At 35.5% G+C, this 15,141-nt stretch overlaps 1 protein-coding gene across 9 annotated transcripts in view; it reads right to left on the bottom strand.

Annotated features, from left to right (window-relative positions):
- The window catches only part of MKLN1 (muskelin 1), a 320,604-nt gene that overhangs the window by 43,276 nt on the left and 262,187 nt on the right, over positions 1-15,141 (bottom strand). For all 9 annotated transcript variants that reach the window (XM_046670333.1, XM_046670335.1, XM_046670330.1 and 6 more), the window contains 2 exons: positions 11,572-11,793; positions 8,123-8,252 (listed from right to left, as the gene is read on the bottom strand). In XM_046670333.1, coding sequence (XP_046526289.1) covers positions 8,123-8,252; positions 11,572-11,793 — 352 coding nt within the window. The remainder of the gene's footprint in view (positions 1-8,122; positions 8,253-11,571; positions 11,794-15,141) is intronic.

Below are 15,141 nucleotides of genomic sequence, written 5' to 3'. Positions count from 1 at the left end.
ATATAATTTGCCAAAGTTGCAGAGGGATGAGTGGCAGATCCAGATGAAGAGAGATCAAGTCTTTTGATTCTCAACTCACTATTCTTTCAATTATACCAATCTGCCACTATGGTTAAAACAGAATGGAACAAAGAGTGGCAGATGTGGGAAAACAGTCAACAGAATTTAAGGAACAAAACAAGTAAACACATAACTAACAAGAACAGGTATTAGGTTGTAAGAGCTCTGTATCACCAATGCTTGACTCAGCATTTGGCAAATGGTGACTACTCAATATATGTTTGTTACCTTGAATAATACAGATAGGAGAAAGTAATCTTATTATAATAGACTGAATTTCTACAGCAAACCATAAAGCTCTGGTGGTGTGACAGTCTATCTTCTAAACATAATTTTCAATTAGTGTTAAATACAGAGCTTACATATGGGGAGTCTGCTAAACCCCTTGTGTTCACAGACTTATTGCCAAAAGTTATTCAGAAATAAACCCAAATTTTAGATGTGCTGAATTTTGATGTAATTATGTATGCGTTAGACACAATACTAATAAATCCTTTCTTTCTAAGTAGCTGCCAATCCACTGATTTTCATTATAATTTCATTCTGAGGGGAGCATAAAATTGTTATACTCTAGTTAAAAAACAAGAGTTGAGGTTCCTTCAGATCTTCAGACGTTAAATCTAAGATAATTCATTTAAATAATTATAAAGAGCAATGATTTAAGATTTTATAGTGTCTGACAAAATAAAAAATTATAACAAAAAGCAGCAATTTTACAATTAGATATACCATCTCTAATTGGTGATCTCAATAGTTCAAAAAATTTCTTCTATGATTTCAAACAATCCAATTTGAAACTCACATCATAAATGCAGTTTTAATCAAATAACTCACATTACTGAATCACAGATAAACACAGTAATTATATGTTAAGTCCATTCCTAATTATAGTAATTAACTGTAGTAAAAAAGCTTTAGAAGAACAGTTAATAAATAGAATGTTTAAATAGGCTACAGAGCATCCATGTAATGGAATAGAATTGGTGTTTTCTAAGAATATTAAATAATGTGGAAATTTAAATAGTACCCTACCTTGTCCTTAAAAGGATTCTTCTTGGCTTACAAAATAAGTAATAATCTACTAAGATAAAATAAAATTTAAGTGGACTTTTTAAAATCAGGAAAAAGTAATTCTATGGGAGGACAATGCAATATATCATAGTTGTGATGTGAGGTTTTCCAATTGGTCTAACTTAATTAAGTGCAAGATTTTTTAGGAGATCTAGAGTACTGAAAAGACTGAATGCTCTTTAAGAAATCCTGAATGAAGTCTATGTATTTCAGCTGAGCTTTTCACAGGTTTTGAAAAGTAGAGTCAAGATTATACTGCCAGATGAATACTTAGAATTGTGTTAATAATTAAGGTTAGAACCATATGCTTTAATTCCTACCCTGAGCTCGAGGAGTTAGAGAATTTCAGGAGACAATGATCTATAAACTAAGATCTGAAAGACGAGCACAAGGAGCACAAGTTAGCTACATTTTGGAGGTAGCTAACTTGGGAGGGACGGGTGATTCACATAGAAAAAACGGGACGGGTGATTCAGGTAGAAAAAACAGCACGGGCAAAAACCCAAAGGCAAGGAGAAGTATTCTATCCATAAAGAACTGATATTCAGTGGTCATGAAACAAAGAATTGGTGGCAAGGTGAGGGTGGATACCAAGAATGGGGCGGGAGAACTAACTAAGCGGGGGCATATCATAAAAGCTTCTGGAAGTCAGGCTGAGTTTAGACTTAATCCTGAGGGCAAAGAGAAACAAAAGATTTTAAGGAAGGAAGAAAAACCATCAGGTTTATATTTTTTGAAGACATTTTCTTATCTTACTAGCACTAACCAAAAGGTAAGGTTGTCAATCTACTCCTTTTTCCTCCCTCTGTGCAACTATAAGCTCCACGAAAGACAGAGCCCTTACTCACAGTTGTATCCCTAGTGCTCACCTTATTATCTGGCACCTAGTAGGTGACTAAAAAGGACCTGTTGAATAAATGTTAGAGCTTCTACACTTAATTGGTAACCCAGAACAGCTATATTCTGCTTGTAGCATGGAGAATGGGCTGGGGGGAAGGGTGGAGTACACAGGAAGAGGAAGACTAGAAACAGAGGCCAAATAGGTGATGACAGCCTAAACTAGTGAAGTGGCAATGGGAATAGAAGATGGAGGTAAAACTGACATGACTTGCTTACTAAATAGATCAGTGAACCTGTAGGTAGTATTGACATAGTCTTGTGAAAATATGAGGTACCCAACAATAACACCAGCCCAAACTAGAGGATCAATCCATATCTGCTCTTATAGTAGCCATGAGCAGGACACTATTTTCCTTAAAATATAATTTTGGTCACTTACAGACATGCAAGCTAAGGCTGAGACATCAGGTAACTTGCCCAAAGTTACGTAGACTAAGGACTGAGATAGGCTTTAGAGAGCTAGAACAGTGGTTTGCAATCCTGGCCACATACCAGAAACCCTTTGTGGGGGATGGAGAGAGACAAAGAGAGAGAGAAAGCGGGACATGGGAAGAGGAGTAGAAAAGAGAAGAATGGGAAGGAAGAGAGGGAAAGGAGGAGAGGGAGAGACAGGCAGGAGAGGAGCGAGGAAGATGGAAAAAAATAAGAAAGAAAAATGAAAAGAAATAACGTGTTTCCCTCTAATATGCCAACAGAGCCACTGAAGTTCCACAATTCCAAGCATAACTGCAACAGTTTTAGGAGGGAAAATTTCCCAAGTAGTTCTAACCAGATGCTCAACTTTGCCATAAAAATCCTCAGTTAAAGCACCCATTGTACATACAGCCTTTGGACAATGCAACTTACAGGCATATCATCAAAATTAACCACTTGGAAAATGTGTATCTAGACAAAAGAGTGGTATTTTAAAAACTTAGATCAAGACCTGGCATTAAACCTTTCAATAACCTCTTATTTAAAAGAAAAAAAAAATTCAAACTTCTTACATTTGCACAAGGCACTGAATAATAACTCAACTATTTCTCTAACCTCATTTCCTACCAACTTTCCCCACCCTCGATTTGCACTAGTCCCATCTGTTTCTGGAACACACTGAGTTCTTTCCTGCTTTGGGACATTTGTACTTGCTTTTCTCTCAATTTTTAACATGGGTCTTCCTAATTTTCTGCTTCTTGTCTTAAATCTTAAAGATTACCTCCTCAGAGATGGTTTGCCAACCTATTCTATCTAAAGGGGACCTCCTACGTTACTCATTATTATAGCATCCGAATTTCTTTTTCTTTACAGTACTTAGAAGGCAACTGCAGGTCTCTTTCCACTAGAATAAGAGTCCTTTCAGAGAAGAGATCTTATCCCCCAGATCCATAGCTATATCCCAAGTGCCTAAAACACACTTAGCATACAGAAGGCATTGAAATACATTGGGAGGAAGGGAGAGGGTCAAACTTAGATGCTGGTAGGTGATCAACAAATATTACTAATGAATGAACTTATTTGCAGTGTGGGATAATTCAGCATAAATCAATGAAAAACTAAAGAACACATAGCAAAATTGATTCTGATTTTACAAAAGTTGATCAGCAGTAATTAGGGAATGAATCCACTTGTCTTTTCTACTAATACCTCTAGTCCATGGCAATAAAACCATAATGATAAAAAAAAATTACCACAATTTAATGAAAATTTTTAAATAGCAGAATACAAAATTGTGCTAAATTTTATACAATGAATAAGTGTAAAAAGACTAGAAGGAAATACATCAAAATGTTAACAGATATGTCTGGGTGTTTTGATACATTTCCTTTTTTGCGTCTTTCTATATTTTCCAAATTCTCTACAATGTGCATATTATTATTTGTATAATCAAAACTGAACCAAAAGAACAATTATCCTACTTTGCTGGCTCTAAAGCTAGCCATAACCATGAATGAAACATTATACTAATCAATTTTGCAAATTACTACATAATAATAACTTATTTTCTAAAATCTTCAAATGATAGTCATTAAAGCCTACTTATAGTGAATTTTTTACTAAGTTTTTTGCCACTATCACTTTTTACCATTTATTTTTTAATCTTGGGAAGTGGTTTAGTATGGTGGAAAAAATACCTTTTTTGCATTAAAACTTCTAAATCCAAGCTTTATTATTATCTAGTTGTGTAATGCTGAATATATTACTTCACTGAGTTCAATTTTTCTCATCTGGTAAATGAGAATAATACCACCAATTAGAGATATTTATAAAGCTCTGCTTAGTGACTGACATACAGTAGGGTCTAAATAAAAGAGTAGCTACTATAAGCCATCAGAATATCATCTACTAGCTAGATTATCAGTTATCAGCACTCTGAGAGACCATGATCATCCTGTTCTACCATATCACTAGTCTAGCACTGAGCCTGCAGGTAGCAATTTTCAACATGTTATTTGTCAAATCAATTACCATCTTCACTACCTTTTTTAGGTAGAGCTACATTAGGATTGTAGGGAAGCATTATCTCTCTCCTTCTAGTTATTTTAATGGAAAGTTAGAATAACTCAAAAGCTAGAGGAAGTCAAAGATTAAATCATATACCTCCACACTATGCTATGGAAGCAGAAAATAAATGAGTAAACAAGACAGACAATTTTAAATAGGATAAATGTTATTAGTCATTTCCTATTATATTTCTTTTTATTTTTTATTTTATTTTATTTTTTTGAGGAAGATTAGCCCTGAGCTAACATCCATGCCCATCTTCCTCTACTTTATATGTGGGATGCCTACCACAGCATGGCTTGCCAAGCGGTGCCATGTCCGCACCCGGGATCCGAACCGGCAAACCCCGGGCTGCTAGAGTGGAGCATGCGCACTTAACCGCTGCGCCACCGGGCCGGTCCCCAAATTTCTAAATAAAATGCTTAAGCTTCTATTTTGGACATCATCTACTGAGTTCCTGTCACAGCAGATGAAGATTTTTACTACAATGACACCATCCCTCTACTCTTACCTTATTCTTCCACTAAATGTTATCCCAATTTCTGGTTAAATTGATTGTAGATTTTGCATTACTATGATTCAGGAAATACTGCTTACTGTAGAGCCAAGAAATATACTGTGATGATGTCTCCTTTCTTATACAAATTTTTTCTTTTCTTATTACGTTCCTAGCCTTAATCTTTTACAAGAGATGTTACTTACCTATTAATAGCTTTTTATTACAAATGCTCAAACATATCTATTGAGTCTATTTTTATCTGGAAACCTCACTTTTGGTGAGGAAGAGAGGTCTACTCTCCTGTGTCCTGCTCTGATTCGAACTGGATGCTCACAGGTTTGCTGTGCAGGTTACCATCTTGGGATGTCCCCTCATTGCTCTCCTATGTTAGATCCTCTTTTTCCCAGCTCCTATATTTTCTTTCTAACTTTTACTCCCTTTTGTTAGTGTATATGATGTAGTAATAAGAAAGAGTGCATAAAAGATCTTTCATTTTTTAAATTTTGTATGGCAGACACTGTTGCCTAAATGATCCAACAGCCATTTCCAAACCCCTTCCCCCGTGTACTATACAAAGGCTGGAAAAGCTAAATACTTGCTTTCCCAAAGTCTAGAAGTTAAGTTTCACAGTTCTAGCCAATGAAATCTAAGTAAGGCGCTTTTCTGGGCAAGTTGTGCTTTCCTTTCTTTTTTCCTGTCTGGAATGAAGGCATGATGTTTGAGGTGCTTCAGCCAGCCTGCCACCATAAGCCTACAGCCGTTGTTAAAGACGGAAAAACAGAAAGATTAAAAAAACACCTAGGACAACCAGAGGCACTCACAACTAGAACATACAACTATGTACTGGGGGGGGGGGGGGGGGGCTTTGGGTAGAAGAAGAAGGAAAAGAAGACTGGCAGCAGATATTAGCTCAGGTGCCAATCTTTAAAAAAAAAAACCCAAACCTAAGGACCTTCATGACATTGCTCAAGTCACTACATCAGTCCCAGATTATCTACCTCTGGATTTCTTATTCTGTGAGAGAAAAGAGTCCCCATTTGTCTAAGCCATTGTTCTCTGGGTTTTCTATTACTTGCAGGCAAACACATTCCACTGATAAACCTTGTATATCTGAAAACAGTATTTCTTCCCTCTTGTTTCATTGGTGTTTTGGCTAGGAATAGAATTCTAGGTTGATGACAATTTTCCCTCAGCATTTTTAAGATCTTGTTCCGCCTTATCTTACAGCTTCCAACATTGCTGACAATTTCTGTATCATTCTAAGTCCTGTCCCTTTGAATGTGACCTCATTTTACACTAGAAGCTTTTAAGATATTCTCTTTATAACTGATATGGGAAATTCCACAATGCACAATGATGTGTCTTCAGAGTGAGAAAGCTTTTGTTTTTTGTTTTTTTCTAAATTCAAAGTATTGACTTCTGTAGGGGGACATTTATAATCTGGAGATCAATGCTTTTCAGTTCAGTTTGGGGAAATTTTCTGGATTTATTTTATAATCTAGTCTCCTTCATTTTCCTTGTTCTCTATAGTTGGAGAAACTCTTATTAGTTCAATACTGGACCTCCTGGATTGATTTTCTAAGATTTTTATTTTCTCCAATTTCCATTTCTGTCTCCCATCTATTTTTCAGGAGATTTTTTACAACTCTTGTACTTTTTTATTCTAACAAAATTTATTTTCCAAGCAGCTCTTTCCTAGTCTCTGATCTTTCATTGCATCCTATTATCATTTTATGGATGTGGTATCCTTTCCTCTAAGAAAACTGATCTGGATTATTATTATTTTAACTTACTTGTGTTCAGTGCATTACTCCAAATTTCTATTTTCAGGTTTGCTTTGTTTTTATCTCTCTCTTTCATGGTGAAGGCCCTAACACAGAAGATATTCAACTGACAGTGCATCACGGGTGAAGAAAGAAAAAGTTAATTGGAAACAGTATGTATACAGTGGGCAACACTGTAGGAGGACTGAGCTGTGAAACTGGTCACTGATTTGGGGACCAGACAGCAAGATTAGCCATTTTATTATGGGGTGGAGAATGCCCACATGATAGTATCTGGAAATCTTTTCTCCGAGGCCATACATTTCCTCCAGAGAAGGTGATTCTAATCCTATGCTAGGAGACATAGGCCTGGCATCATGGAACAGGGAAGTGGTTAGAAGTTCCAGCATTCAGTTTAGAGGTTTAATTCTCCTATTTTCTACCCTCTCTCTCTGTCCACAGAGCCTCTATCATTTCATTTCCCCCAGAAAATAAAGCTCTAGCCTCTGCTTAGTAGGCAGTACAGGAGAAGGGTCCTGAGGGTCAAACTACTTTTTTACTATTGTGCCATCTTTTGTAAAAAGAAAAAAAAGGTTTTCCTCCCAAATATGAATAACTATTTTAACAAAAAGATTTATTTCTACAAATAACAGCTAAACGGAAAAGAAAGCTGACATAATTTCTCACCCTTTTGCTCAAATTAGGTATCTTAAACCATTGAGTCTTAAACACCATTCTTCTGTGTATACTAATCACAGGCAAAGCGACTACTATGGAGGGTAACTATGTAAATTGTTATCCAGAATAAGATACTTTTGAGAGTGAATGGTGCACTATTAGTAATTATGCCAGGGCAATATGCATAAAACTGAGAGTTATCTCAGGCAAACCAGTCACCCTATTACTACTAGAAGAATAACTTTCTTGAATGCCAAGCTTGTAACCTTAAAAGGCTTTACCAACTATGTGAAATTCTCCCTCAGAACAAAGACATACTCTACTGTGCTAGTGCCTAATATATGTCACATAGTGAAAACAGAAGGCAATATAGAATAATACAGCTTTTAAGATATTACAAAGTCTCCCTTCCAACAAGCACACAAATAAAACACTACTTTAGAAATTCACATATTGTCTTTTTGCTTAAAGGAAATAATAAGAATTCATATATTTCAAATAGACAGAATTGGATAATTTAGCTGGTAGAGTTTTCTTCTTCTTACTTGGAATTACTTCAATTAAAGAAATGAGGAAAGGGTGAAGAATGATTAGAAAGAAAAGAAAACGGGCTATAGTTTTCTACCTAAAGTAGTTAAGACACGAGAGAAGAATCACTAAACGCCTTTACCCATTCCAGAGTCTTTCTTGGTGCCATCTGATATTATGTCTACATGATCAGAGTCCACATCATAACTAAAGAAATCATTCAAATAGGTCTTCGACCGCTGGCCACCAAATACATATAAGCAACGATTTTTCTGAAAAATAAGAAAAAAAGGGCAAAGAAGAGAGAAAGCAGTCACTTTCATAGGAATTCATCATGATCCTTTTAAAATGTAAACACCTATAACAGTAATTTTATGACAGATCCCATGCATTGGAATACTATGCAGATATAAAGAGGAATGAGGAAGCTCTCTATATACTGCTAAGAGGTGATCTCTAGGATATTCTATTAAAGTAAAAAAGCAAGGTGCAGAATAATGTATACAGGATGCTGCCTTTGTGTAAGAAAAGAGAAAAAGGAATGCATGAGTGTTTGGTTTTTTCCTTCAGAAAGAAAGGAAGGAAGGAAATTAATAAAAGAGTTACCTATAGGGGAAGGGACAGAGCAGGAAGACAGGGATAAACACCAGATCTCCCTGAAAGTGCCTTCACTTATGTTTTTGCCTTTAGAACCATGAATATGTTTTTATTTAATTAGAAAATAAAATTAACTCAGTCGAAAAATATCTCCGAAATTTGAAAAAGAAATGAAAGAAACCTATCTGTATATAAAGACATACAGAGGCATGATCACACAGAGAAGTAGCATTTCTAGAGATTTTAATTGATGTTTTTTTACTACCCATCCCTAGTAGGCTATATCCTAAAACAGAAAAATAATCAGAAAACAATCTTATACAGTATTCAGTGATTTTGCTGTTAGTTTCATTATTCTGTAAACTAGTATAGAAAGACAGAGCACATAATATAATATCGTCATTAGGAAGTAGGATTTTACCCTTAGAAGATACACAAATACAAAATCAAAGATATTAAATTTAAAAAACTATAGTCTTTCACTTGAATTGGACGTAGCAGTATGAATTCATGATTTAATTTTTCTCTTAAAAAGATAGATACACATTCATATATATATAAACATATATGTGTGTACAACTGTGTATCACTTAGCGACGGGGATACATTCTGAGAAATGTGTCGTTAGTCGATTTCGTCATTGCGCAAACATCACAGAGTGTACTTACACAAACCTAGACAGTATAGCCTACTACACACCTAGGCTATATGGTACTAATCTTATGGGACCATCGTATATTTGGTCTGTCATTGACTAAAACATTGTTATGCAGCTGCATGACTGTGTGTGTATATACACACAAATGGAAATGCATGGGTATGCTGGGAGGGGGGCACTCCTACTGGACAAAGAGAGAAAAACTGGGGCATCAAAAGAATAATGACAGCATTGGATTAAACAAAATAAATATTTAAAAATCCACGAGTTCCTAACAATACTTAAAAAAAATTCATTGGTTAACTCTGGAGCACAACTCATTAATATGAAAAAGTGATAAAAGAAAAGAATCAAACATTTATATTACCTCTTCTGTGTGGTTTACATATCAGGGTAGCCAAGTAGTTAATGAGGGTAAGTTGTGTTTGTTTGTTTGTTTTTGGTGAGGAATATCAGCCCTAAGCTAATATCTGTTGCCAATCCTCCTCTTTTTGCTTGAAGAAGACTGTCCCTGAGCTAACGTTCGTGCCAATCTTTCTCTATTTTGTATGTGGGACACTGTCACAGCATGGCTTGATGAGTGGTGTGTAGGTCTGCACCCAGGATCCAAACCTGTGAACCCTGGACTGCCAAAGCAAAGTGCACAAACTTAACCACTACACCACCAGGTCAGCCCCAACGAAAGTTAAGTTTTTTCTAGTACAATCACAGTTAATAAATGCAGAAGAAATGACATAATTAGAAAAATCACCATTTTACAAAACCTAATGAAATCTAGGCAATGACTATCAATGGCTGCTAAAGCCATTAGGTAAAAAGTTGACAGGATACTTTATAAATGACACCTGAATCCAGTGAACAATTTTAACATCACCAAAAGCATGACAATTACACATTAAATGCCTCTTGATATTTTGCAATCAGACCATCTATGAAGTATTCTTGCACCTCCCCTTTTGGCTTCCACCCCTCCCACCCAAAAAAGAAGAGTGAATCGAAAATCAAGCCTCTGACTCTAACTACCAGCTTACAGGAAATACAGGGGATAGGGGTCATGTTAAATGACACAATGAGGATAAAATCAGCCAAATCGAAAATACAGGAAATTCTAAAACACACATGATTCAGTTTCTTTAATAAATACATAAGTGGTAGGTGGGCGGAAGAAACAGGAGGGGGGAGTAGTGTTCTGGATAAAAAGAAATTTAAGAGCCATAACAACCAAATGCAATGCAGAGACCTTTTTTGGATCCTAACTTGAATAAACCAACTATGAAAAGGTATTTTTCAGTATTTCAGGGGAAAAAAATTAATGCAGGCTATCTGTTAAATGATAGTAAGAAAGTACTTTTATTTTGGTTGGGTTTTATAAGGGTACTGCAATTATGTTTTTTAAAAGTCCCTATCTGGACTTAATCTGGACCTAAATACACTATAGTATTCACAGGTATAATGATACAATGCCTGGGATTTGCTTTAAAATACTCCAGCACAATAAAATTTAAGAATAAACATAAAAATCAAAGAACTATTAAAAAAGAAGAAATGTAAATGAGGTAGATATATGAAAAATGAACAGTGGAATATTGGTAACTATTGAAACTGATAAATGAATACACAGAAATTTATTATATTCTTCTCTCTACTTTGGTTATGTTTAAAATATTCCACAATAAGAACCAGAAGAACCCAAAACTAGGCTATACAACTATATACTGGGGGGCTTTGGGGAGAAAAAAAAAAAGAAGATTGGCAACAGATGTGAGCTCAGGGCCAATCTTCCAAAAAAAGAAAAATTTAAAATATTCCACAAGGTATTTTTAAAGTTATGTTCACAGAAGGAAGCCTAAGTTTTCACCATAACATTTGAAAAGGTTTAAGAAATGTCTGTATGTTGGTTTTGCTGATAAGTTTTAATTCTAATTCTATAAAGTCAATTCTTAATTATTTGCACTTAACGGAGAACAGCAGAGGGGGAAAAAAGAACATAAGAAAATTGATCTTCTAGTTACTAAGAGAAATCAATAAGTAGAAAGGTACAAGAAAGAGAAATAGCTACAATTTCTACATAAGCAGTGAAGTTAGTCATAAAAGTGCCTAAACTTGCATTTGGGCAATAACTATTTAGGAATTACTAGGTTGATGGGAAGAGTCTCATAATTAGCAAACAGTTCATTGTTAAAGGAAGTTTTATTTTTGTCTATCATTGCTGACACTAATCATTTTTTTCTAGTGACAAGTTTTGATCTTTACTCAAGAATCAGATTTTACCACTTCCTTTCCTACGGAGATATACATGACAGTATGACAAAATACACTGTACAGAGTATTCTTACTGAATGGAATAGCATGCAGTGTCCTATCCGAGACTGGATATCCTCAGGCCCAGCATTACAGGAGTCCTCTCGAAGAAGTTTCCAGGTTTGACATTGACAGTTGAAAGCAAATAATCCACTGAATTGTGGTTCACTGGCTCTGCTGTCATCCACGCTGCCATTACATGTCAAAATTCTACCACCAAAGGTGTAGATCATATGTTTTTCTGAGTCCATACACATCTACCAAAACAAAGCAACAGATAGAATCATTTTAGATTATTCCTGTCACATGTGCTAAAAGGAAACCAATGTGTGCAGTTTTAGATTCTTAAAAAAGCTGAACTTTGTCTTAATAACACTAAATACCATCCCTGATTATCATACGCACTTTTTGCCATACTGCTCACCACCTGGCGGAGATTCAGGATGGACTTCTAAATACTTAGAAGTTTTCCATTCTTCCCAGTGAGAGTAAAATATGTTCAGTTAAAGAGTTTTATGCTTTCTTGAAACTGCATAATTTTTTACCAAGTCAACCAACATTACATGAGGCACTGATTTATACTTTAGAGTGAACACTGATCATACTCTATGGGTAGAGTGATCACATCCTCTTTATAAAAATTCCTTTTTTTCAATTCTAGGCAAGCATCCAATTAATCTTGCTACCATTTAGTAAGAGAGTAGATATGTGAATAAGAGTAATGTAGCTAAATTCTTCTCTCTGCATTTATTTTATGAAAGTCTTCAAATCATGTTGTTATAAAACAGTAAAACAAACAAAAGACACATGCAGCAATCAGTCTTCAGACTGTCTTCTATGGTGTGTTGAATCTTGCCTCCTTTTACACAATACTATAAATTTAATTTTCTTTGAGGTATGTTATATAATTCATGTTCAAAAGCCAACCTTGATTCTCTCATTCTTTCACCTCAAGGAGATTGTGGCTTTTCATAAAATATGTCTGAGAAAATAGCCATTTGTCACAAGACAGTAAGTATCAAATTCTATTTCAAAGAACATCCAAGCCCAAGTTGGGAATTAGATGTTGAACACAAGTGGCATCTACATTTAAACAATAATTGTGTACACAAAACATCTAATTTTTGCTAAAGCACAATTACTAACCATTTTATATTCAATTCTCTTCTCCTATCAAATTATTTTTCTATTATCTATTTTTGTAGTTTTTAATAAAAAGCTATTTTCATAACTGTAAAGATTGTTTTTTTAAATTAGTATCGAAAAGATTCTAGCATCTCCTCATCTTTATCTACCACTAAAAAGATCCACTCCCTTGCCATTTCCCAGGTTTCTGGCAGATTCCATAAATTATGATGAAAATCTACTCTTCCTCAAGGGTGAAATCTTGATGAATATGGTTTAAAAATTGAGATGTCAAAGTTTTCATGTCTCTGGCACTCCAAAGAAAGTGTTCCCATTCTTTAATCTTAAGTGATCATAACATTAAAAACAATCCATACATTGTTGAGGACAACTCAGTACGGTCCCATTCAACTGCTATCTCACTGTCTAGGGCTTTGCTGGCTAGATCACATTACCCTGTCCTAAGCACTTAAGGTGCACATCTCTCCAAACGTCCGGGGATCACGCTGAAAATCCTGAGGGACCCACATTACAAGTGCCTATTTATACTTTCATAAACTCACAGATTCATACTAATTCTGGGCAATCTCTGTTATCAGGACCCTATAGTTCTACTTCATATGGCTACAAAGGGAGTTTCTCTTTCCTTTGGGGGATATTTAAGTTTCATTTTGATTCTCATTTGTTATCAGGGGTTAAGCATAAACATCTTTATCTTGGTAGCTCTTTCCAGCATACCTGATCAAACCAACTCAAAAAAGGAGAAAGATATTATAGCAGTTTGATGATTCTTTCCCACATCTTAGAACAAACTGGACACAAAACCAGTAACCAGTTGTCTCTCTGTGGCTTTCAGGATTTTCTCTTAATCCTTGGTTTTGAAATTTCATGAAGGAAGTATCTAGGATATTCTTTTTTCATTCATCTTGAACTGCACCCACTGTTCCTCTCATTCTGAAAACTGTCTTTCTTCAGCTCTGGGAGTTTTCTTCATTTTTACCTTGAGTCTTTTTTTTGCCTCCATTCTCTTTTTCTAGGACTCCTATTAGGTAGATCCTGGAACCTTAGGACCTTTTCTCTGTTTCTTAACTTTTCTCTCATAATTTCAGCTCACTAATCTAGTAACCACATAGAGGTGAGTGTGCCCATTCTGCTTTTAAATCAATTTATTGAGATTTTTGTTTTGTTATTAACTCTTTATAAGTTTTCTAGATATTTCTTTTTCATGGATGTAATAGCCTCCTGAATTGCTCTGAAAATATCACCTAAACTTATCTTAAAGGCTTCTTCAGTTTACACTACTAGCTGTTTTTCTTTGTTCATTCTTAACTTGTTGAGTTCAGTACCCCTGTCTCATGGTATTGATTATCCTCAAATATTTAGATTTTTTTGGTCATTGTTCTAGTCCTCTTTGTATCTGAGAATCCCTATTCATCTGCCTGTTGCATATACAGCAGCCTGCCTCAAGGGACTGGATGGAGAGAAATAGGACATGATGCTGTGAGGAGTTCCTCAGTGCTTCTTGGGAGTATTGCTCTATCTTTCCAGCTCCAATGCCCACATTCAACACTTGACTTGTCAACAACTTTCACATTTAAGTGCTACTCAGTCAAACTGGAGAATGCCCTGCTGTTCAGTCTCCAACTGATCATCTAACATTCGCCCCAGCTATACAGACTTTGAGACTCAAGTTGCTGTAATCTTATAGGTTCTGGTTTCTTCTGGTTGGATCCGATCCTATCTGCATTCTACATTACAGGAATTCTCCCAAAGTTTTTGAAGTTCCTCAAGGGCATTCTTTCTTGTTTTTCAATACTAAGGTATTCTCTTCTCATATCATAGGATGTGGGGCAGGACGACAGTATAGGTTCAGTCTGTCAATAATCCACACTAACCCAGGGAGAATGTCAATGAGCTGAGATCTCCAATCCTTTGACTGAAGTTTCTCCTGCCATTTTTTGGCTAGCTCATATTCCATTTTCTAGTAATTTCCTCAAACAGTGTTTATACTTGAAGGACAGTTTGGCTAGATATAAAATCCTTGGCTCATACTGTCTTTTCTTGAATACCTCCGAGAATGTCGCTGTTTTATTTCTTGGTATCGAATGCAGCTGTAGAGAAATCTGTTACAGTCTCATCTTGTTTCTTTCATAGGTGACTTGATCATTTGGCTAGTTCCCCCAAAATGGCCTCTTTATCTTTGAAATTCAATGTTACTAATATATGTCTTAGAGTTAAATGCCTAGGTCAATCTTCCCTGAATATAGCATGCCCTATGAGATGTGGAATAGTCTTCTTTCTTCAGGAAAGTCTTCTTGAATTTTATTTATAAATATTTGTTCTGTTCCACAGTTTCAGTTTTCTTCTTTAATGTCTCCAATTATGTGTGTGTTGACACTCTTTTGCCTGTCTTCGCTATCTACAATTTTCTGGCTAATCCTTCTTATATCTTTATTTCCGTTTTATCTGCTCTTATTTCT

This window comes from Equus quagga, chromosome 8, assembly GCF_021613505.1.
Source record: "Equus quagga isolate Etosha38 chromosome 8, UCLA_HA_Equagga_1.0, whole genome shotgun sequence".
NCBI classification, from domain to species: domain Eukaryota; kingdom Metazoa; phylum Chordata; class Mammalia; order Perissodactyla; family Equidae; genus Equus; species Equus quagga.
This window is presented reverse-complemented; position numbering and strand designations above follow the sequence as displayed.